This window comes from Pithys albifrons, chromosome Z (genome assembly GCF_047495875.1).
Source record: "Pithys albifrons albifrons isolate INPA30051 chromosome Z, PitAlb_v1, whole genome shotgun sequence".
Lineage (NCBI taxonomy): Eukaryota > Metazoa > Chordata > Aves > Passeriformes > Thamnophilidae > Pithys > Pithys albifrons.
In genome coordinates, this window is record NC_092497.1 from 72,186,083 (window position 1) to 72,211,542 (window position 25,460).

The 25,460-nt window shown below is 40.6% G+C and overlaps 3 protein-coding genes across 10 annotated transcripts in view; all 3 read right to left on the reverse strand.

Moving 5' to 3' along the window:
• TJP2 (tight junction protein 2) overlaps positions 1–3,905 on the reverse strand; it is a 68,135-nt gene extending 64,230 nt beyond the window's left edge. Inside the window, exon 1 of one of the 2 annotated variants that reach the window (XM_071580109.1) lies at positions 3,665–3,905. The gene's annotated coding sequence lies outside the window, so the exon portion shown is untranslated. The remainder of the gene's footprint in view (positions 1–3,664) is intronic. The other variant, XM_071580107.1, reaches the window with a different exon arrangement.
• A 5,531-nt stretch (positions 3,906–9,436) lies between these two features.
• On the reverse strand, positions 9,437–18,935 carry FXN (frataxin). 3 transcript variants are annotated; one of them, XR_011699931.1, is made up of 6 exons: positions 18,767–18,935; positions 17,622–17,704; positions 16,157–16,277; positions 12,666–12,763; positions 11,411–12,116; positions 9,651–9,737 (listed from the first exon to the last, which is right to left on the reverse strand). XR_011699931.1 is itself a non-coding variant. In XM_071580673.1 (5 exons), the coding sequence occupies exons 1-5, from the start codon at positions 18,905–18,907 to the stop codon at positions 9,584–9,586; spliced, it is 597 nt and encodes a 198-aa protein (XP_071436774.1). In that variant the 5' UTR covers positions 18,908–18,935; the 3' UTR covers positions 9,437–9,583. The 3 variants fall into 3 exon arrangements, 1 of the variants encoding a protein (XP_071436774.1); XR_011699932.1 differs by having other exon boundaries at positions 9,677–9,737; positions 11,926–12,116; XM_071580673.1 differs by lacking the exon at positions 11,411–12,116 and having other exon boundaries at positions 9,437–9,737.
• Positions 18,936–23,695: 4,760 nt separating this feature from the next.
• The window catches only part of PIP5K1B (phosphatidylinositol-4-phosphate 5-kinase type 1 beta), a 109,972-nt gene continuing 108,207 nt past the window's right edge, over positions 23,696–25,460 (reverse strand). For all 5 annotated transcript variants that reach the window (XM_071580212.1, XM_071580216.1, XM_071580214.1 and 2 more), the window contains one exon: positions 23,696–24,437. In XM_071580212.1, coding sequence (XP_071436313.1) covers positions 24,435–24,437 — 3 coding nt within the window. In that variant the 3' untranslated portion in view covers positions 23,696–24,434. The remainder of the gene's footprint in view (positions 24,438–25,460) is intronic.

The following is a 25,460-nucleotide window of genomic DNA, read 5'->3' on the forward strand; positions in this document are numbered from 1 at the left end:
AGACTTGGGTAGCTCATGTTTCCTAAAAACAAAGCCTGCAGTTGATGAATACACACCAGGGCAGATGCTGTACCAGATATCAGACCAGAGATCCCACAGCTCACTCTGTTATTTTTAAGCTTGGATCATAAACAAACTAAATACATTCACAACTGCAAGGGCCATCTTACACTGAACAGAAAGGAGCTGACACACTCTGCGTTCTCATTTGGAACAGAAAACGACAATATCATCTAGCAACATGCACTTTCAAAAAGCAATCATTAGCTTTAAAAGAAAACAAAAGAAAGCTCCAATAACAAAACAACTAAAACCCAACCCAAACACTAAGAGTTTAAGTTATGAAATGACCTGAGCATACTTTATTGTTGCATGTAGCTATTCAATTACTATTATGCAATTGCATAATATTTAAGTAAAAAACAACCTCAGCCCTCTACTGTTGAATGCTGGATTTGCCTGGTAAAAAAAACCCAAACAAACAACAAACCAAACCAAACCAACTAAAAAAAGAAAAACAACCCACATAATTGCAACAGGTTCTAAATCATAATTTACATACTCAGGGAAAAAAAATAATTACTTTCTGAAGTTTGAACCAGGATAACCCTAGACCTTAAGAGAAACAGAAGGCTCCAAATACTCTGTGGAACAGCACACTTTTAAAGGGAGCAGACATGAGGATCCAGCATAGTGCTGCACTTCTGAGGAAGAGGATAGGTTCAGATGATTGAAAAGTGTCGCATGGTTGAACAGCTCTATTTTGACAAAAGCATCTGGAGAGAAATCTATGTAGAAATTAAACCCAAGTTTAATTTCTCTGGGGACTCCCAAAGAACTTAGAACACTTGGTCATGGGACTGAAACAGAACTTTTGACTCTGAAAAAGGTGACATGCATTTATGCCAGTGTGGCCATGCAAAACCAGTCCTATCCACTCTGGTGCTCCAATCTTTTTAGGTAACACACCACTTGCAAGCATTCTTCACTATGGTAACATCCCCATATAAGAAGACAAATTATGCCCTACATACTTATTGCCATAAATTTTGTTTTATAAATAGATTGTCTCGTTTTTGAGAAGTCTTCTGAAGTTCACAGAAATCCACTGCAATTTGGGATTAAGATCCACAGACTTTATGCAGCTCATGTTAAGGATCAATCATCAGATTTAAAAATTAATTTTTTCCCAGCAATGAGTGTTTTCATACCTGTTTGAAAATAAACAAGACTTATAAATCTCTGACCTCAACAACTTGTAGCTGTTCTAACAGCGCTTTGTTTCCCCTGTCATTAGAATGACCACTTCCAGGTTTCCTATAAGAGGATGAAACTGATGCAGTCACAGCATGATAAAAGTTATGTTATTCTCAAGCATGTAAATACTGTTATTTCAAAAATTAAAAGTCTTGTAACAAGAGACTTTCTTTACCTGACAAGGAACTTCTGCTGACAGATGAGGTTGGTAACTGCTACCACACACACACAGACACACACACACGCTGTCACCTAGGCTTGCTCTAAATTTAATGCAGTTTTGAAGTAGTCCTGGAATATCAGGCCATTTCCCATCTGAAGATTACGATGATCCAGGAACTTTCTGATGCTTGTAAGTATCTAGGTTTTACAAAGATATGACACATCCCATTTTGTGCACCATGCTCCTGCCAAAACATTGTTTTAATCACTAAGAAAGATTTCCTGGTTGTCCTTAGAAGACACTGAACCAGGAAAGGGGGGATTAAGCAATCAAAAAAGTATCAGACACTTAATTACTTTGATGCCTCATTCTGAAGAGCTCTGTTGAGATTATAGTTCATGAAAAGTATTGGGATCACCTTAATCCCACTGCATAACCCCCAGTACTCAACTTTAGTCTCACAAAAACTCAATGCACTGAGCACCTTAGCAGTTACTGACAGTGATACAGGGCAATAGTGGAACACAATTAGACAGTTTCTCCAGTCCACGGTGATATGCTTTTGCAAAGGGAAGAGGAGTCACTACCACTACTGAAATACAATGTTTAGAGTTTAAGAAGCTGTTTGCATGGAACAAACAGTCCAGAAGCAATTATATCAGTACACTCACCTAAAAGTCAAATAAATTCAGAAAGCTTCCCAGAAGCCTGATAACAGCCCTCATAACCCTTATGATAATGTTATACTAAGTATAAATCTTTCTGACCATGTCTAATTGGCATACACATGCTTATTCCATGCAAAACATGTCGAAGTCTATTCAAGCAGCCCGATAAGCTATCAATGAGTATTAATACACATAAGCAAATTTCCCATGCCTTCCAGTAGCTGATTCTTGCCATGTCAAGACCTCATAGATCCTGACAAGGATCACTGTTTGCAAGAGTTTACAGGTAGACCCTTAGACCATGAATGCTTTGTAAATGAAAGAAGCAGTTTTATCAGTCGTAGCACATGCTGGTTTCTATTTTCTCTGAACCACAGCTGAACCACAGTTATAAACCTTTAAAATAAAACTTTGCTGAACAAAAGAAAAGGTAAGTCATTTTGCTGGAAACGATATGACCTTGATAATTACGTCCAAAGGTCAAAACCAGACAGATCTTTGTAACCTCTGCTGCAGCACAGCTGAGGGACCAAGAGCTTTTGAGTATCATCCTAGCTGTGGGATATGACATCACTTTATAAATCAAAGCTAAGGAGCAGACAATTCAGAGATTCCGTCTGTTTTAAGTCAATAACTATTAGCAACATTGGAGGCAACCAAGTTTTCTGACTGGTTATACGACTCTTACAGAAGTATGTTTAGATAGCATGTACTTTCTTTTCTGGAAAAAAATACGCAGAGGAAACAGGTTTCAAGTAGGGGGAAAGTAACAGCAGAGTGGTCTGTTAAAGAAAACGCATATCAGTGGTAGATCAGCCTTGGCATTCCAGGACGAAAATCTAATGTACTTGGGCTCCAGCACCGCAAACAAGGGCGATACCAATGCACTTTAACAGGGCAATCAAGCATTTGGCTCCTGGAACTGCCTGTTCCTTTGTTTCGCAGTTCCCTGTTAACTTGAAACTTCCCCTGACCCAGTTAGCCAAAGCTCAAGGCACGGCTGGAATCCACTCAGGATGTGCCAATTTAAAGATTTCAGGAATTCTCTGTGCAACAAAGGCAGCCCAAGCTGGCCCGGGGACCCGCCCGCCCGGGGGGGAAAACCCGGGTAAACAAACACCCCGACTCTGTGGTGACATCTCTCCCACTTTCCACGTCGTATCGCACTCTCCCGGAAAGTACTTAGCACGGAAAAAGTCACCGAGAGCCGCTTAATCCCGTTAGGGAAAAGCCGATCCCCTGCCCAAGCCAGGCTGTTCGCGCCGCCCAGGTGCGCGGCGGGAGCGGGGCCGGCCCGGGAGGGCCCCGCGGGGTGGGAGCTGCAGCCCCCGCCTCCGCTCCTGCGGACAAAGGCGGCAAACCCCCCGCGAGAAGCGCAGGCGAGGGGGGATACACCCCAAAGAACACAAAGGCGCGGGAGGGAAGAGCTGCTCAGCCCGTGGCCGCAGCGCGGCCCCCGATCGGGGAGCAGGGCAGCGGCGGGGGCAGGCGTGCCGAGGGGCACCACATCTGCCCGGGCGGAGGGCACCGGCGGGGGCGCGGGGGTCGGGGCGCGGATATCCGCGGAGATACTCGCCTGCTCGCGGAGTGTGTCCGGCAGCGGGAGCAGAGGTCCCAGGGGCGGCCCGGCGCTGGGACTGCGCCTTACCCTGCCCACCGCCCTGCCCCGCCGGCCCGAGCGGGCAGCTACAGGGGTGCCGAGTCCGAGTGCGGGGCCGGGACTGCGTCCGGGGCCGCTGTGGCCGCACCCGTCGTGCAGGGCGATTTCCTGCGGGGCGCGGGCGGGGGGGGGGCGCGGGCGGGGGGGGGGCGCGGCCAGGGCGGGCTCACGCCGCAGGTGTCGGCCTCGCGCCCAGGTGGGGATGAGAGGGGAGGGATGGGCAGAGCAGGGACAACAGAGGAGGGCCAACGGCAGCCGGACGGGGCGGGCAGCGCGCCCCCTCCCTAGGCGGGGCCCCACCTGCGGCCGCCGCCACCCAGCGCAGGGGTGCCCGCGCCGGGCTGTGCCCCCGGCCCACGCCACACACAGCGACACCCGCGGCGGCGGCGGCGAACAGGAAATACCGGTCGCAGCTCGGTGCTCCGCGCCGCTGAGTCACCGCGGCCAGGCCGCCCCGCCTCCGGCTTTCTCTGCCCGTCACGTCTCTCGGGAGGGGACCCCGGCTGTGCCCGCCGGGTCTGGTCCCCAGCTGCCCGCCGGGTCTGGCCCCCGGCTCCGCCCGAGGCGCCCCTGGGACGGGCCCGAGGCATAGAGCTGACCCTGACCTGCGGGCGGGCCGGCGGAGCCCCGGCGCCGCAGCTGCCGCCGGTGGGGTGCACCGTCACCCAGCCCAGCGCTTGGGTGTGTTTTTCCGTTCACATCAGTGTTTTGTTTGGAACTTGGGATCATTGCCCATCTGAACCTTTCTAACGGGAAGACCTCTGAGAGAACCTTTAACATTACGGTGCAGTGTTCCACATACGCCTCTCAATCTGCTTTTCCCTGCCCTTTATCAGAAAAGAGCTGCAGATGCTTTACTGGTGTTACTGGTGAGAGCTGTGTGTCCACACCATGACTCTCAGCTGAAACTTCCAAGATGAGCAGCTCCATTTCCAGGCTGGAAAACCTTGTGTCACTAAGCAAGTTCTACCAATATGTTCCTCAAATTGTAACGTACCAAAAGGGAACTGCACTTTATGCTGGCATTCCACAGGTATCAGCTTTCCCGCATCACTGCTGTGCTGCAGCCAAGATGAGAAAGGCAAGGCTGAACAGCCCTGGCAGGATTTTTTGGAGTCGTATTTCTTCTGTGCTGTAAAGCACTAAAGTCACCAGGAATTCCTCATCTGCTCTCTTATCTGGTGGACAGTTAAACCCTTTGCAAGCCCCTCTAAAATTAAACAGTGCAATCCCCTGGCATCAGGCCTGTGGGACAAAATCTACGTATGAGTTTTCTGGTGAGAAAGGGCAGTTGATTTTTCAACAGATGCTAAATATTCTGGATTCCCACAGCACTTCTAATTCAGATAAGTTTTTTCCTCAATAGGCGCAGTTAATGCTGGTATGCCTGATACAGAAAGTGAGATAAAGAGGGCAAACAGTATTCCTCATGAAGGTGCTGGACTTTGGAAGGAGGCACTGAAAGAGCCTGTTAACAGTGACAGCAAATACGAAACTGCACTCAGACATTGTAGAGGAAAAGCCTGCTTGAAGGTATAGTTAATAATTAACATGTATGTACATAGAGTAGTCTTCCTGCGACTACTTCAGTTTAAAAGCCCCAAACAGCCAAAGTCACTTGGGGAGGGAGAGGGAAGACTAATTCAGGGCTAATTCATTAACCTGATGTTTTCAGTCAGCTACAGACAGGCTCAGTGATCAGTATGTTCGTTCAGGCAGAATCAAGGCACGAAGAGTGGAAATTTAGTCTTACTTCCAGGTATGTGTCAGATCACTTGGTTTACACTGCACTGGGTGTCTTGTTTCCTTAATGAATATTTAAAAACTTCATCTGTTAGTTCTCCAAATGTTTTTTTTTTTCTAAAGCTACTTTTGTAACGGTGGCCTTAGGATGTTTGGTTAATGGTTCTAAAGTGATGTTAAGAGGAGTAAGACTATTGACACATTTAATGTATTACTTTTTTTTTTAGTATGACAGTATAAACCATTGAAGGTTAGAAGACCCTACACCTGGAAAGGAACAATGCTTACAAACTTACTCATTGTGTGACTGATCACTTTGCATAATTACCATGACACAAACAATTTTTAAATCAATTCAGCAAACTGGAGAAGACAGCAACATTGTATGACTTGTTTTACTCATCTATTCTTTCCTCATCTAAACTTGTCTTTCCTTAACCTGAACTCTAAAAAAAAGTTTGTCATTAATAACTGTGTAAGAAAACTTTAATTGTTCATACCTCTGTTTATTCTACCCTCCAACAAGTCAGTCTCCATTGATCATATTCCTCAGTAGAGGACATCAATCTTGGTTTTGTTCTGTAACTGCCAACAGTACAATTACATAAGTTCAGAATAGAGATGGTGTAACTCCAAACAATTTTTTGTTATCTATAAACAGGTATTTAAAAAAAATAGCAAAATGTACTGGAACTTTTGACTGGTTACAATTATAGTGCTGTGGAGTAAACTTAAAACATCATTCTCTTAGGGGCCACAACATGAAGCAGCGTGCCCCTAGTCTTTGCCCTGCCAGTGGCATCAGCCGTTAGGCAAAGTTAATCTTCCTGATATTCTTTGCTTCTGCTCCACCCATGCTTCCTTTTCTATTTTGAATGCTCTTCCAGGTATTTTGGCAAGCCTCTGCCTTCCTTTCCAGGACTCCCACACATTACAGAGCTGGTTAGCTCAACCACAGAGTTCAACCACTAACCAGAAGCTAAAAGTAATCAAACACAAACCTTCCTGCAACCCTATTCTCTTATTCTGCTACCTCCTCTTCAGCGTAGGTCTTCTTCCCATTTATCAAAGCTGCCAAAAGACACTGGGAATTTTAGAGAAGTAAGACAGAATGATTTTATTACATGGAACAGTCTTGCAGGGAAGAGGCAATGTTTTCTTAAAAACTATGACAAGGGGAGAGGAACCAACAAACACCAGACAAACATTTAGGCATGTATCTCCTGGCAAAAAATGTGGCATTTCACAACCAATACAGACTGCATACTGCTGCAAGATTGACTGCATGAATGAACTGAGACTTCCAAAGAACTCCTTGTCACAGAGAAAACAATGAATTTTAGCAAGTCCGGACACGCTAGGTCTTGCAGGCAGTAAGCCAAACGCAGGAAAAAAACAATGATCAGATTAGCTGTTGGTTAAAACTCTGAAATACTTAAAAGAACAACACTGTGCTGAGCTTGTGCATCCAGTAAAGCTACAAATGCTAACACTCATCTTTCCACAGTACTCCTTCAGTGATGATGGAGCAACCGTCGTGGGAAAAGTAACGCACACAACACAATGGTTCTTATTGATAGTCTGCCTGTAGTCTGTATGAAAATACTTTCCTTTAGATACTTCTTTCAGGAGATGAGGCAAGAAATGATTGGCACGTAATGACATGTCAGCTGGGGAACAACACAACAATCTCTTATTCCAGTAAGTTACAGAAGTAAAAAATAGTATGGAAGTGTTATTTGTCTTGGGGCAATAGGCAAGGTCTGACATCAGGATCAGAGCTTGTTCTGTGTCTCCACTGTCCAAGCATGAGGGCTCATAGGAGTCCTTGGCCCTACTTACAATTTGAAGCAAGTATTAAAGCAAAAAATGAGTCACGTCCTATGATTCATTTTGTACACTGAGATAAAACTCATTCTAACTTGCTGACACTGTTTATCTTCACCAGTTAAGATTAAATCTATTTGTTACTCAGATACCTAAAACCAGGAAATTCATTGCATAAATAGCAGTAGCATTACGGATGAAGGGCAAGGCATGTCAACTGTGAAACCTGAAGCGTTCCTACAGATCCCACCCCAATTGGCCATATTTGCACAGAAACTTTTCAAGTAAGCATTTTAAGAAATAACTCAAAACAATATACATGTCTTTAGCCTTACCAACATATCCTCAAATCATACCTCTACAGAATGAATTAAAGATTCTACATGCAACTTTATTTTGGTAAAAACATTTGCATGGGATGCAGAAGAAAGGAGAATGAACCTCCGAATATAAATCAGATGCATGTTGGTGATAATGTTGCATGTTATTTAAGAAAGCAATTTTTGGAAAAGTCAATTGGAAAAAAGAATTGCACCAGCTAATTACATGTGATTAAGCAAAAGACGAAGTATCTTCAATTCAAATATCAAGTCATTAATATCTACAAAAATACATTTTAATGGCTCCCTGTACTAGGAGATTGAGCTAAATATTATAAAAGTAAATATATGAAAGCCTCCATACTTCCATATGCTGTAAATTATTTTCAGTGCTCTAAATTCAGAACAGCAAAGACATCTTCATTTTTATCTTTCCTTTGTTTTTTTTGTTTGTTTGTTTTTTGTGGGTTTTTTTTAAAGCACCTTTTACTCTTCTACTCCTGAAAGCTGCGAGTCATTGTGTTTACCTCATGCAGTAGAGGTGCAATTTATTTTGATTGAAAAACATGCAAACAGCATGCACAATTAACCAAGAGATGCTTCCAGTGAAATCATACTCTATTTAGTGGTGGGAAATAGCAGGTAACAATGCTTATATTCCAAATGCAAACACTGGGCAACAACACTTTACAGTCTTTGTTTTTTAATGATAAAACTAAATCATACCTGCCAGAGTTAGCCAGAGAATAATGCCAAACTAACCACAGCATCAGAGGAACCAAGAAAAAAAAGTTTACTCTGAACATATTTTCATAAAATTTACAAGAGTATGGTGCAATTGTTTCCTCATGCATTAATTCAGAGCTTTGTCCTTTCATTTTATAGGCAATTAAAACACATAAGTGGTAATAATGCAACAGTGCAAATGTTTAAGTGTTCTTGGAGTTTATGATTTCTTTTAAATGTTTCTGTTTTAAGATCTGGAGTAAATGATTTATTTCCTTCACATTTTTAACAGTCTGATGAAGACAGCTTGAACAGCCTAACTGCCACACCCAGCTCTATGAGGTTTGTGCCTCAGCACAGTCCCAAGGGGAGCCTTGCTGTATCATGGTGATAAAAAGATAACCTAAAGCCACTTATTTAAGAAATGCAACAGAACAAAATTAGTGCAAATTTTTGCTACTGGGATCTTGGATTTTGCTCAAATAAAGTCAGTATGTGTTTTTATTCTTTGAAAAACAAAAAACAGTAATAGAAACGTTTTCAGATATATTGCTGCCCAGCTTAAGCATCACATATTAGCCTTTCCAGTTCCATTATGATGCTTACAGCCACACAGACCTGTAAGTAATTTAAAGTTTAGCTCAAAAAAATCCTAATGTGAAACAAACCAGAATTTAGAATTTGGAGAAAATAGCAAGTTCTGCAATACTAAGAGAAAAAAAATCTCATTACGTGCATTCTGATATGTTCAATTTGACTGTGATGTTTTACTTGAAATACGCACAAATTTTAATGCAATGAATTCGCAGTACCATAGTCTATGCCAATGCAACTTAAGGCATTTCTTGGTTTTGCTGAATGTCTCACCAAAAGTAGTTTAGCATTTGTGAGCTGGTTGGAAGTCACCAGATGGGTCAGTCCTTACATCTAAATAAGACTACAGACAGCAAGAATTCACAACTTACTTCCGCAGAAAGAAAGCAAGAAATGAAGTGACAAGAAAGGGTGACCTTAAACACCTGTATTACATGGACACAGACTCAAACAGTGACACAGGAACCCACAGACTGAGTGCTAGAGAAAAAATATATTATTTTAATTTTGTTGCACAACATATTAATGCCAAGAAAAAAACCAGAACTAAGCTCAGGTACTTCAGGAAAAAAAAAGGGCTTGGCTCGAGGTTAAAGTCTTTAAACTTCCATGAGGTAGAATATAATCAAGTATCTTCTTTCCCAGAATATATTAAGCAGGACAAATCCAATTTAGTTTTTAATGCTGTTGAAAATTCTTTTGATAGTAGTTCATGAAGGGATACTCTGTCATGAGAATACACCCAATTCCGTCCAGTCCAGTCATAGCGCTTGGGCCCACTACAAACAAAAACAAAACATCACACACTGTTAAGTAGAGCTTATTCAAGGAGATCTGCTGGAAGCCTGTATTTATAATGTATGCCAGAAAGTGCCCAGGAAAAGGTGCAGACAGCATGGGCAGTGACTGGTGGATAGTCTGGGGAAGTGGAGCAGAAAAGGCCAGGTATGTCAGGAACTACTGAGCAATCAAACAGATATACCCGAAAGGTGACAAGATACACCAGTCACTCCCAGTGGAGATAGGCTCTTTCCCTTCTTGCTTTTGGCGCTGATTTTCCTGCCATTTTTTCCTTTACCTGCTTCTTCCTTCATCATATAATTTTCTTGCACACAAACATCACAAGGGGTATTTATAATGCTGAATTAATGCCACTGATTAGTTTCTGCACCAGTCACATGCAGATATTGTAAGAACAGCAGAACACAGATGACCATTTTAACTTTCTTTTTAGATGTAACAAAATAAGTAACCAGCTGAAAGCAAATATATTGGCACGTGGGAGACTTCTACCTAAAACGCTATTTTCCTGTGCTATCATATTGCTGCTGGATTGATTTTTTCAGGCTTACATTAAATATCAAGAAAGTAATCTAAACAGCTGGGTTCCATTCCAGACTTTTCTATCCACCCAATTCTCCACATGTGAAATAGGAGAACGACTGAAAGGTACTTACTACTGTTAACATCAACTAAACTGAAAAAATAGAAAGGAATGAAATGTTCATCTGGGATAAACAGACAAACCCTTGATGTTGTAGGACAATATGCCCTGGAACTCAGACAATCAACACATGACTGTCTGCTAGAAAACAGACTATCCTATATACTCAGAGAACAATCCACAGGTTCTCTACAAACGTAAACACTAATCTGAACCTCAATATCCTGAATTATTCACAAGAGTCAAATGAAGAACTTTCCAACCACTAATCACAGCATAAGAAGTCATGAATGCAAATGCAAATCCAAGTCACTTTCACTGAAATCTCCCTGGCTGTATCAGAAGTGGTAACTATTTGAAATCAAGATTATGCGCTGCAGTTACTTTACTATGAGTTTCTAATTTTTTGTCTTTGTAGTACAAGAGTATATTTACACTGTCCTGCACCTAGAGAATGATGGAATGGGATCTGGGCATTCATGAAACCCAGGCTAAGACAGTCCATTTGATCAGTGACAAAGAAACACATACATTATCTGAGCTCTTTTAAGTGTTATGCAGTGAATATTAGTGATACTGTTAGCATATGAAACATCTCCATAGTTCTCTAAGCCTCCAAAATGCTGTACAAATGTGACTTAAATTTTAAATTAATAATTTAAGCAAAGATCCTGTGAATTCTATGAAATGCCTGCTAAGTTAAATACAGATGAAATGTATTTCTCATGGAAAGTATGTACATATTTTTAAACATAAGAGACAAGAACTAAAAAATCACATTTATATCACAGGTGATACTATGTAAGGTTGAAAAATCTTTTCAGTCAAAGGACCTACATAAAACCACTGCAATCACACTACTAGTAGGTTGCACACCTCTCATTGCCCTTATTTGTAATTGTCAACTGAGTAAATTTTCATTTCAGTGTATAGATACACAATACCAAACAGAAGGTTAAAAAATATTCCAAGAAAACATCCCTTACACATCTTAAGAATTTGTCTTACCCTTGAGGTATGTTCTTAAAGACTCAAGATCAACATTTACTGTACAAATGTCCCAAAACTTTCGATGCAAGTGATTACTGACAACAACACATGCTTCTTTCACTCCCCAGCATATTGCAGCTAAGAAGATGTCAGATCATATAATATTTCCTGGAGCCGCTTTTCAGAGGTTAGAAAGTAAGTGAACATATAGCATCATATTTCAGGAAATACCACTGTTTACCATAAGATCAGTTAAGGAACAGCAAAACAACGTTTGTAGGTGAGTAATTTTTCATTGCAAGTTGGTGAAAAACACCATCAGAGAATTTTCAAGTAGGTTTCTGTGTATTTTTATTTACTACTGGAGCAAGTAAACAAACCCACATATATGCAACAAAACCTCCCCAAACCCCCAACAAACAAATGAAAAAAAGGAAAAATTTAACATTTTTTTTCACAAACTCCGTTCTCCATGTTCTGAAGCACATATGCCTTAGCTCAACTAGAGATGGCTCCAAACATACAGAAATTACCTGAGTTTTGGTTTTCATAAATACTGAAACCTTCATGTTAGTGACACAAAAATCTTGCAAGCTGGTTCCTTCACCAGTAACTCCCTCAGTTCTTTAACAGGGATAGCAGTAAAGAACAAAAACTTAAGAGTGGTGGGACAACATTTTCTCACTTATCTGAGTGCCCTCTCTGCTGAAACCAGCCAGAAAACCTGGAATGGATCAAAGCACAGCATGAGAGAACACAGAGGAAAACAGCTAGCTAAGGCTCCATTGAAGTGCAGATGCTTGACAAAAACAACCAGCGTGAGCACAAACATATAAACCAGGAAACCCCACAAGCTTAAAAGGAAAGGAGCCACCCTGTTTAAAAACAAAAAGAGGTTTAGATCATAACATCATCATCATCACTCTTTTTCCAACAGACGCTTTGGTGCTTTTTTTTTTTAATCACTGCTGTCTATTTCTTCTATGAGTGGGCTGTATTCCTGCAGACTGATTTTGGACCAGAACAGTCTATGAAAATTCTGTATTGTACATTTTCTATATAAATGCAGCTATGTCAGTGTACTGCAGCATGCCCCAAACCTCTGTATCTAATCACTATTGAACATTTATAATTTATCATGTTTTGAGAATGTACAGAATTAAAGGGTTACTTATGAAAAGGATATGACACGATCCACGCCATGCTATAAAAAAGGGTAAGTACTTTCCACCCAGTCTGCAGACATTACATAACTAACGTACACACAACTTACCTGGTGGGTGAGGACAGCCAAATCTGCCGGTTTGGTGTTTGCTTATTGATTACATATGTTCCCATGTCTCCACCTAATTTAATTGTTAGTACTCCACTCTTAAAAGACAAACAAAGTGAGAAATAAAAAATTTGCACCCTGTTACTTTGACAACAATTACTTCAGCTGCAGTGGCAGAAATGTAACATATCTGTAGCACATTCTCAACTATCTCCCAAACAATAATACCTTGAAAAGATGATCATTAGGCATTAAAAACTTGTGTTAACACCTAGCATCATCTGCAAAACTTTGAATGTGATCTAGATTTTAAACTTTGTGGTCAGAGTTTGATTTTAGTGTGTTTATACCTTTCACAATGGCACTCCTTAAATAACACTCACCATGGCACCATGGTCCCTAACCCTAACCCTAACCCTAACCCATGGCATCTTGAAAGGACCACTAGTTCATTTTGCAAATTAAAACATCATACAACTTTTTTCTGCTAATGAACAATGCAGAAATGATGTGGTTCCATGTCAAGAAGTTTTATTTGCCATTGCCAGATTTCTGAGCCATGTAATTTTTATCTTGCTTTTCTTAAGTAACACTAATAGTTTCCCAGGAAATAAACACAATTTCTTCTCAGTAATTCTGATTCATACCTCAGAAATGCTCCCGTGCTAAACTCCATGAGGTCTGGTTTTGTTTTAGCTATGCCACCTTTAAACCATTATCCTAGTGAGCATTTATTTTCTCTTTCTTGCTCATATTTCTTACTGACAACATGGTTCACATTTCACCTAACTGAGAAAAATATTTTCTGTTCTACCTTCAAGAGTAGAAAAACACTGCTTGGATTAATCTACAGATGATCTGAATCATGCTAATTAAAAAGGGAAACATTTTTAAAGAACAGTGTATGATGATTCAGATAATAGGTTAGTCATATTTCATTTACAGTGCCTCATATGCTTCAGGCCTATAGCATGGTAAAGGTTCTTCAACGGAATCATACTTTCCATGTTTTACTCAGAAGATACTGCTAGAGCATGGCTAGGGCTATTTGCTATGTATAAACACTTACTAAGGGGAAAAAACTTTTATATAGGAGTATCTACTGCCTGCAAACATACTGTGTAGCACAGGCAGTGGCTCAAAACTTCCTTCTGCTACAAAGTAACTCAGTGTTACTGGTTCCTAACATATCTCAAAGATCACCGGCCATAGAACAATACTCTCAGAATCTAACTTTGACATTAATCTCCAGGATGTTTCTGTACTTGTTAAATTATGCATATCTGTGATCAGTACAATAAAAATAAAAGGCTCTCCTGCCTAGTATTGCCATAAGGTTCTCCCACCAGTTATGTTTATTGGATATTGGCATAGTGCAGAGAAAGACAAGAACAAGCTACTTCTCTGGTTGCCAGAATTTAAACTTTTTTGTATCTCAGTGGTCTTAGAGTTGTAGAGATACAGCAGAAAGAATACGATGGGGCTTTAGGCCTGAGTAGCAATATAGAGGTTTCACTATTCTTCTATGTGCTCCTTAGTGCCATATTAAGTATTCAGCATGATGTCATGCTATATGGTACAGAAACAGTATAAATAAATAGGTTTCCAAAGAGTTAAGAAAACTTTATATGATTGATAACACTGTATGTCAGCTGTTAAGAGTACTGTTGCTCTATCACTGCAAAATAAATAAAGGTTAACTTCTACTGCTGTGCTGAAAACATTTTCCCATACACTTTGCAATACCTCTGAAAGACTAGAAAATACTACTCAAGCTTTTAAGAGCTTAAATTGCAAGGTACTTTTACTATATGTTAAGAAATACTCTTGTATGTGTTGTGTACTACTGGATGAATGTGCATTAGTTCCTGGTAATAAGAATATCCTTTGAAAGAGATTTTTTTTCCCTAGACACGAAGATGTAAATTGCACGAAGAAATCAAGTTCACAACAATGGACAGGCACAAGAGACCTTTATCACGTTTGCCACCTTGTGGCTTCCTGTAGCAATGGCCTTGTTTGAAATTACATTTTGAGACTATTTAACCTTCTGCTCTTAACAGAAATGACAGGCTATTATTAATTGTCATCATACAGTCTATGTAACTAAGGACAACTAGCAAAAATGAAGATGTAAAAATATCACCTTTTGATCCTCAAAATGAGTCAATGTCAAACAAAACCCACCATACAGTGGATGGAGAAAAAAATTATGACATGACTATTCAGCTTCATGTAATGAAGTCTCTGTTAAAGGGGTAAATTTTAATCCTTTTGCTAATTTTTGTCCTTAGCTCTTTACATCATGCTAGTATGTGCTGATATCCTAAAACATACTGAAGAGTAATAGTTAAACAGTGCTTTTTACCAAAAAAGCAATTACCTGTAACATTAGCTACGTATTTACCTAAAGCAAAGAACAGAATTTGCTAAACAGAATGCTACTAACAATATGTTACATCCTAGCTATCGGAAACAAAGAATTAACATTATGCTGACAAAGCTACACAGGAATAAGTCCAAAACTACAGTTTTGGTTTCCTGTTTTGCAGAGTACAATCCAAACCATTTGCTTCAATATCCTTGAACATAAAACTTTAACTGATAGGGCCAGTATAAAGCAGTCTCCTTGTGGTAAGACATGAAGAGGGTGTAATAGTTGTGTGACCTCAAAAAATGCAGTAGTGAAAGACCTGTGTTACACACAGCAGTGTAGGGAGAAAGAGCACTCTCCTCCAAGTCATGCTGAGGGCTGTTAACACAAACAACCACTTCAGGAACTGAACTTGCGTGAAAACTAATAAATTCCCTATAAAAATAAAATTAATGTTTTTAATCTGAGTCTATTATTCCTGCAACAGAATTTCCTGTAACAGACTGACCTCCTGAAGGCTCCAATAATCAGGCTAGCAGCTACCCAATGTCTTAGCAAGTCTGCTCCCTAGGTACGCTCTGGTCTCACTTCTGCAAACACCTACCCAAATACTGCATTCTCCTGTTGCTTCTACCCACCACAGGCTGTCATCAAGAAAGCTTGGACAAACGTACTCTATCTGGTCAAGAAAAATGCTGCTTCTCAGATTCATGGCAATCAAAGACACTGCTCTTACAGTTCCATGTTATGCACATGTACTGTTCCATGTAGGCTTGCCCTAGTACTCAGCAGAAGGGAACTGACTGCTATGTCAGACATCTATGCCTGTTTAGAAAAAACAGTTTTCATCTCCTCTTGTGTTCATTTATAATTCTATATTATGTCTTTCTCTATACACGAAACATTTTAAATTCTCAAATAATACAACAGTGTGTGTTACTTTTTACTACAAGTGTTACCCCAGTCAGTATAAAGAGTCACATTTTAACAAAAAAGGCTGTAAAAACTAATTGTATTTTATGTGCCAGCACTAAGGTGACATTTAAAATTCTCCTTCAAATTAAAACAAACAAACACCTACAATAATTACAGGGGTAATAGAAGGTTTAATACATACGCCTAAAGAGACATCATAATCTTCTGGGGTAAAAGGTTTATCTGTCAGGTCCTCAAAGAAATCTGCTAGGGAGTCCAGTGTCTCTTCAGCCAGTTTTTCATAAGTGGTCTCATCTAAAGAGCTACAAATGACATAGAAGCCCATAATTAGGAGGAAAAGCATGAAAGACACATTTTCTTTTCAATAAAAACATACCAAACCCATGACCTTCGACAAAACAGTAACTATGAAATCACTTCATGAAGCAAGTAGTCATTTTTCTAAAGGTGATGTAGGTAACAATCCACCTTATAAATGGCAGAAAATTTTGAAATTTTGGTATTAGAGATCTCTTAACTGAGGAAAATACACTTCATTCCTTGGATATACTAACCCCCTTTAAAGTAAAGAGACTCATTTTCCTAACAAAACAAATGCATTTTCATTTATAAAGGAAAAACATTTTCATAAAAGGACTTTGTGCTGGAATTACTTAGTTTTGAACTCTACAAATAGAGACAAAACAGTATAGAATGTTTAGAAGTATATCATTTGACTACAAAACTTGCTGTAGCTATAAGCAGTCAAGAAACATCAATATCACATGCCACGTTTATGTGCAGCATGTGCCTTCTCAACTGGAATTAGATGTTAGCCTGGTAATTAGATGTTACTTAAGGTGTGCCTATGAACTAATACATACATTACAGCCTTTGCCAGAGTCTCAAAGCATCCTTGTAGCCATTATGTGAGGCTTACAGCACCTGTCACACTGATTCTGTCACCCTCTTTAGTGGAACAAAGTCTGGATCAGTTTAATTAGCCAAGTGTAATTAAATGATGTAAGTTTTTTCATCTGTATCAGTGTCAACTTTTACCTGAGTGTGTAGGTGGGTGTCGCTACCAACGGATAATTCAGTAAAATAATCTCAGTTCTTGCTAAAGGTTATGGCAATACAACAGTTCTATGGACTGAGTATCTAATATATATCAGCTGATAATACAGAACATCTTTTTTTTTAAAAAAATCTTGTTAGCCAGTTACTGATATACACTCTATGCCACTTATGTGAGAGACACCACAAAAATGCCTTGGGGCATGGAGAAGAGAAAGCTTTAGGATCAGGCAGGATTCATGTACTGGTTCAGGACGTAATCCAGGCAAGAGCCATTCCACACATCTGCACAATCCTTCATTGTGTCTCCAACTGCTCCATTAGCAGGGGAGAAGACTCTTGACTGATGCTGTGTCACATCCTCTCAGCATAAGAAATTTCATGTTCCCTGACATACATGAAATGGTGCTAGACACCTATGTTTACATGAATTATGTCCCAAGTGACTATTCACACAAAATGCTTTTAGATAAAACTAGAGCTGTCTTTTGCATCACATCAACATTAGTCAGGTAGTCTTAACAAGCAAATAAGTAATTTTAAATATTGTAAGTGATATTTTCACAGGAGTATCTCAAAATACATTTTACCTTGTGTCACTCAGAGTTCCTGCATTTCTCAAATTCATGAACCAAACATCCTTGCCCTTCACATCTGAAGAATACGGTAATTGCTGTAGAAAGTAAGCAAAAGTAAAATGGAATTAGAAGGTAAAACATGAAGAATTACAAATTACATATTTATCACATAATTAAATAGATCCTTGAAGTTCTTTTCATACTCAAGTAAAATATTCATATTCTATATCACAGAGCTAATATGGAAAGAATTATGCAGCTTTAGTCCTTAAATTACTGAAGCAATTTGGAGTATCCTTGTCGTCCTCATACAAACTAATGAAAAAAACCTCCATACCCTTTGATTCATATAAAAGTGAACTAGGAAAGAGAATTGCTTTCTTTTCTATTGCTCTACCATACAATTACTGAACAACTTCAGACAACTGGCTTACTTGCACGAGTATTCACGACATTACATTTCAGCAGGCATTACAAGATGAACTGCCTTTTACCCAAAACCATGACAGAAAGGGCAGAGAACAGCGTCACAACAGTGCAGGTCGACAAAAACACACCATGGTGCCTACACGTTTCTGACTATACCCTTCAGCATTTCTTTAACACACACTGCGGATCAAAAGCTGTTAGAGCAGGCCTACATTTAGGTTCTGTCCATGCGGAGAGGCTCTGCCTCTGCCAGCGTGTGCTGACACTCCGTTTGTGGCTGGCGGCTGAGCCGGCACCTGCCCTGCGTACCGACCCGGTACTCGGGCCGCGTCTGCTGTAACGGGATGGGGCAGCACAGGAGCAAAACAGCCCCGTGCTGTGACAGCTCTCGGGAGCGAGAGGGCAGGAGGAAGGGAGAAGGAAGGAGAAAAGGAGAACGGGAAGGAATGCGAGAGGGCGAACGCTGCCGTCCAGCTCGCGGGAAGGCCTGGAAGCGGCCCGGCCGGCCTGAGGGCCGCGGGCACGCTCCAACCTGCTCGGACCCGGCGGCCGGTCGGGAATCGCGCTGGCCTCCCTTGCACACTGCCCCGCCGTCCCAGCGGACGCTCGGCCGCGGCCGTCTCGCCGGACCCGGCTCACGGTACGGCCGTGCCCGCCCGGCCCTGGCTCACCTACCCGGCTGCGGCCGTGCCCGCCCGCCCCGGCTCACCTGTCCGGCCCCGGCTCACCTGCCCGGCTGCGACCGTGCCCGCCCAGCCCCGGCGCCCCTGCCCGTCCCCGGCAGTGCCTCCGCTCGGGCCGCCCCTCCTCGCTGCTGCCGCAGCCACCGCCCTGCCCACGGCGCGCGCCGCCGCCCGCACCCGCCACATGGCGCCGGTGTCGCTGCGGGAGCGGCGGGGGCGGGGCCGGCGTGAGGGCAGGGCAGCAGCGCCCCCGCGCGGCGTGAGGAGCGGCGGCCTGCGCGGCCCGGGCGGGCGGAGCAGGCGAATGCGTGGGGTTGTTTGGTTTTCTTTGTTTGTTTTGCCCTTCCCAGTCCCGGCTGGCTCCGGCCGAAGTACTGATAGCATAAATTACATCCAGGTGTCTTGTTACCAAGACAACACAGCTGTATCGGAGCCGAGCGCTTTCGCAGGCGGCGGCGCTGCCCCGCCGGCCTCTCTCCGTGTCCCTTCCCTGCCACTAACACGGGGCGGCAAAGGCTGTCCCGATAGGATACAGGTGCTGGGCCCTGATGTGCCGCTCAGACCTCTGTGCGCACTCAGAGAAGTCGGGGATCCCTAATCTGACGGTGTCGTCGGCAGAAGAAGCTACTACGGGCACTGGTTAACACGAGTGCACCTGCTGTGCACCTTCACCTCGGCTGCAGTTCCCTGCCCGGGGGGGATGTCTCGGGGGTGAATTCCTGGAGGTGTCTGCTCAGACAGAGCGATCTTGCTGAGTAGGTTTACATGCAGCTGGAGCCTGGGAAGAAAAGCAACTGAAAGCCACACCACACATCTCGGGGACCTGTTCTAGGACTATTTTCTGTGACAAAGTATTCTAATCCATTATGTCCTGCAGGTGAAATGTTACCCTGAGACAGCAAAGGGAAAATAAATCCCAAATTTATCACACATGACTTTTTTCACTGAGATACTTAAATGCTGGTAGCCATACTACTAATGGTATGTGAAGAAGTAGAGGGTTTTCAGCCAGACATCTCAAACGTCAAAAATAGAATAATCTTACCAAGAAGATGAGAGGTAAGAATTAATATGCAAAGGTTTCTTTAAAAACCCATACAATTTCTAGGGGAACAGGCAAATTTAACTTCAGACCCTTCCACCAGACAGCTGAAAGATGCAGCCTTTGCAGGATCATAAATATGTAAAGCCTAGACATATTCTGAAACTTACCACTGGTTACTGTGTAATGTATTTTTATGTTTCTAAAACTCTTAATTTAAGCAAGCAGCCAGAGGCTCTGAGCCCCTATCTAGTTGAAGATGTCTCTGCTCATGGCGGGCAGGCTGGACTAGGTGACCTTCAAAGGTTCCTTCCAGACTATTCTATGATCTTGCAATGCATTAGGGAATAGATTGTCAAGTTTCTCACCAAGATTTATAACTTTATAATATATTTTCTATAAGCCAAAATTATTTTATACCACACAAAGGGCAAAAGCTCAACCAATTCAAGTCACTTGTGCAAATTTCAACTGAGACTATGAGGTCCGTTGTACCTAAAAGTTCTCTTTAGCAAACTATTACCTAGCTTAGCCAGCCTCTTGTCTCTTTGCAACAGAACATGTTTCTTTGTTACCATTATCTTCCCTCAGACCTTGTAGAAACTTGTGATCTGGTTTTATTTTTTGATGGAAGTTTTTGTGCATCAAGAATATACTCTCTAGTTCCTTGCAAACCAACCCATTCTTATCATTGTAGGGAGAAACTACTTATGTTTCTACAGCTGTAATGGTTTATATGCTGAGATAAGGCCTGTAAGGTTCTTACATCACACCACAGAATACGTTAGTAAAGCAAACAATTGATTTTTCATACCTTGGTAGGGAGAGGGGAGCAGCTGGAAGAATGGAGGAATCTTTTATGTAGTGATGCCAAAGGGGTTTTTGTTCTGATTTTCACATTTTGTAGATTTTAGGAACACAGTAGTTGTAGATTTTTAGAGGGTTAATATTTCTAACAGTTTAAGTTTAATGCCTTTCTATCACTACCCCTGTCCCAGAACAGGGAGCTCAAATTCCTTTAGTTAATTAATCTTGTTTAGACTCCTTTCCAAGGTAAAGAGCTGAAGGATATCAGAAGGCCTACAGAATGAAACATAAACATAGGTCAGAGTGACCCAAAAGCCAGAACTTGATGAACTCGAAGAGACCTTTGGGTGCCCGAGGAAGAAGAGTTGATGAAGACAGAGGGTCTTGACAACCCCAGACCCAATTCCAGAGGGTTGGACCAGGGGTGGGACTGGGACTGGACTGAGAAATGTGTAAAGCAATGATTGGAGGGATCTTACTATAAAAGCCATGGAAACAAGAACTGAGACATGCATGTCATCCTGTATTCCTGTGTTATTAAAGGACCTTTACTTTTTATCTTACCCTACACTAACGTGGTTCGAAGTCCTGTTTTTGGGGGGAAGGGTCATTCACGGCATCAATAGCATTTAATCTATTTAAAGATTGCACTTATTTACATACCTTGCAATTCCTACAAAGAGAGTCTCAGGCATTTTCTGATGTTACCCAAGTAGTTCCACATTGAGTTTTCTCTAGTCATACAAGGCAATATGCAATTCTCAATTGGAAATACTTATCTTCTGTTTCTAAGTTAATGACAAATCAATTAATTAGTGCAGACTAAATATTTTCTCTGATATGAGAAATTTCACTTACCAAATATTTTAAAAAGTTAACAATTAAAGTTAATGAACTTCACAAGATCCTACTATCAAGCAAAGATCATTCACAACTTCAAAAGGGCTGGAGTTAGAAATTAGCAATTTTAACAATGATTTCTTAATGTGTTTCATCTTGATCCCTGTCCCTTAGGTTAATATTGTTCATACCACAGTAGTGGTGTCGATATCTTTTTAGGCTGCTGTAACATTCCTGTGAAGTAGTTTAATGTACCAAAGTGCTGCAATGTCAGACTCTACACATGCAGTCTGGAAAGAGTTTGTGTTTCAAGGACGTGTATGCACCACTGGAAATGGGTCAGCAAATGGCTTCTACGAAGAACAGGTAGGGTACAGTACTAATTACTTTTTTCCAACCATTGAAAAGGACACGAAGTGTGGGTTTTCTTTTCATTTGGATGTTTTGTTGGTTGTTTTTTTTTTTTTATTTAGTATGTTCTCAACTGAAGACAACTTATATGCTACCATCAGAGGCAAAACTCACCCTCTGAAGGCCACATGATTAAGTCATAGGGTTGGATACACAAATTTGGAGTTATTCCCTGCCTTTCTCTAGGCAGACATCAATCTATGTTTTTTTCAATCTGGGCAGCTTGCAGGGTCAGAGTAGTCGGATATCACTGCCCACAGATAGTTCATGTCTGTGACCTAATTCTCCTTTGCTCCCTGTGGCAAATTCCATCTGTTTAAACCTGGAGAAATAGACCAATATGTTACTTTAACACCCCAGGGAGTTGATTATGCCTTCTGTAGATACTTTATTTTTACTTGACATATCCTACTTCATCAGCTTTATAGGCACGTTTAAAAGTCTTTACATTTTCCTCAAGTTAATGCTACCTATAGAGAATATGAACCCGAGATGTAGAGACTCAAAATACTTCAACATGAAACTTGTGCATCCCTACAAACTCCTGTGCTCTTTGATGTTTAAAACTTTATACACACTAGAGAAAGAAATGGGTTCCAATTTGTTGACCATTACCTTTGCTTAACCTTGCTTAGTTGTAGTCTCTATTCCTTCTCAGTCAAACTGTGTAGCCTCACACATTTTAAGTGCACATGCTTTAGGGAAGGTTTTCCCAGTAGGTTCCATAGTCTATACAGGATTTAATTTTTCAAATGTTAAATGACTGTCTTAATTTATAAATTACTGCATTAAAAGGATTGTACACAAAGGATGTCTCAGTCTCTGAATTGTTTGTATAGATATTCCGTTTTCTGATAGAACTGTTGCAGTTGTATGTCCTCTGGTGTTTTCCTGAGGACAAGTGATTCAGACACCACAGTCTGCTAGGCAGTTGGGGAAAAAGTGACATGTGTGTTCTTTATGAAATTAGTCTGGTGCTTAAACTAAGAAATTTAATGTTTTCCCAAAATAGGACTAATCACAAGTATCTGCTTTGTATTAGAGACACATTCTAACTATTATGTGCACTGCATGAAGGAGCAGATACTTGACACAGATACACAAAATGGTTTTGCTCACAGGGCATGCAGAATGGTCTTGCACTTCTCAGAGGAATGCTGCAGAAATATTATCTTGCTGAGATTAAGCACTCTAATTTTAAAGCCTGGAAAAGTGGAAATCATGAGACAGAGGCTCTAAGTTAAGCCATAGACTGCATACTTAGAATGAAAAAAAAACCATTTTGATTTCTTTATTCTGTGCATAGTTAAGAAATAGTATCTTCTTACTTGTCAAGATTATAGGATTACATCAAAGTAAAATGAACCAAACAAAGCCCTCCAAAACCAAATCAAAGAACCTTACCACAGCAAATGCTTAATTGAAAAATTCTCAGAGGTACAAAACATAATTCTAGGAGTTAAAATGCCAAATTCTGTTTTTTCAGCAGGTTTTTTTATGCTTACTCCAAGAAGAAATGTTATTAACAATAACTTTGGTAAACTTTCAAAGTGACACTTATGTAAATTTTTAAATACTTCACTGCATTGAAGCATTAAATCTGTTGGTGGTCACTGGTGTTTGGGATTATCTCTCTGCTGCCTGGGAAATTGAAGAGCTGGAATATTTTCTATTGTTATCTTAAAATGATAGCCCATACTGAAAAACCTGAAATTCTTTTATAAAGCAGTGACTGTTGATTATGTTTCTTTGCCTTTTCTGCTCTAACTTCTAATAGGTAAAGACAGATGCCCTGTCTCAAGATGCCTCTCAAAACCCTCTCATGAAGACAGAAATGCCAAGAATGCTAAGTCCAGTATAGATCAAGAGCAGGTTGAAAGCTGTGATAGTCTTTAGAACAAAATATTTTATTCATCAACAAAACTATTTCTTACAATAGTACTTACTAAATAAATTATAGAATTTCTATTTTACAAGAAATAAACCAAAATCAAAAATATTTCAAAGGCAATATATTTACACAACATAAGGCCTTGTTATAAATAACATTTTCTTCTTCTTTTTACCAATAGTGAAAGTATACTTAGAGGCTCATTTTCATATAGTATGTGCAGAGGTTTGCCTAACCCTTGTGCTACCAGTTCCAGTTTCCACTGATGTGGACCTAAGAAATTAGCCCTGAGGGGTTAAAACAAATGAAATTAATTTTATTAATCGCTGTGCTGATTTTTAAATAGATAATAGATTTTGCTTGTGCATCATTACAGATTGCGTGCAAATGAAACCACTAGAGCACTGATAAGAAAATATTACTCCATGTGCAAAAAGGTGATTGGCAATACAGTAAAAAGCAGCCTGAATACACAGTTTTTCACAGTTCAGCAAGCAACAGGAGATGACATCAGAGTGTGGAATGCATTGTGTCACTTTTGTCAAGTCCATCAATCCTTTCTATGCTTCAAAGATACTGACACTTCTTCAAGTAAGTTCAGTTGATTATTACTCTTTGTCTAACAGGCTCAGCAAATTCCTCCTTCATAAATGAGGAGTGCAGAAGATGCTCTTCATTAACCATGGTCACTTCTCTTAGTCTTACTCTTCATGTTTTCTTTGTTACTGGAAATACAGAAATGACAAAGTCAGGGGTTGTATTTATTTATTTTCTTACAGAATTACAAACAGGTAGCATCGTTTTTTCCCTAAACAAGAGGCTGCAAAACAATTTGCCAGTGGTTCTTTTCTTACCTTGACCGCTAATCAGAAGCATTGGGACACATTTTGACAGATAACCCCTATGGGTTTGCAGGCATTGCAGTACACTTATATTACATGAACTAGAACTACTTGGCTTCTGCAGAATGCTGAACACTCTGGAAATCAGAGTACTCGGCACTTCAGCTCTTTTTTTTATCTTGCAGAATTGACTGTGACTTTATTACTTAGTGGAAAATTGTTAGTCTTCACAGTCATGAATAAAACTCCTGTCAGCTTCTGCATGATACCCTTTTCCAGCTGAAAAATCACACCTGTCCAGAAACTTTCAAGCACAACTAATGTTCTAGTCAATGTTGTAGCAATCATTCTATTTCCCAGAAAAAAATAATGGATTAGAGTTGTCTACAGTATCTTTTACAGAACCAGCGGTTACGTAATGCAAATAGTTGATCGCTTCTTAGCATCTCTGTAGAGTCAGAGGTGAATTGAAGAGAAACTGTTTTTTGCTGAACATCTGATTACTATGGCTCAAACTAGGGATAAACTGACAGCTGAACAAAATATTCAGTAAAATGAATGCATCTTAGCCAATATATCCAACATGGAGCAAGAAAAAAAAATCAAAACAAAGAAGTCTGTAGTGACCTTTCTCTAAAACCTAGTTAAAAACAAAGCAAAGGTGTAAGTTTCATTTACAAAACAGATTTTTAAGGTCATCTTTACATTGTGCTTTTCAATACAAGCACCTAACTAACCTTTAAATAGTTCAACTGTCTAATCTTGATTATGAGCAAAAGATATCTAAAGGCATTTCTAAGGCTTTCTAAAGGTTATCATAGAGAAAGGTGACCACAAGATTTAAATCAATATTTTAGTTACGACTTCTAGCACTAGCCCTTGAACCCTTAGGAAATGGTATCTCAA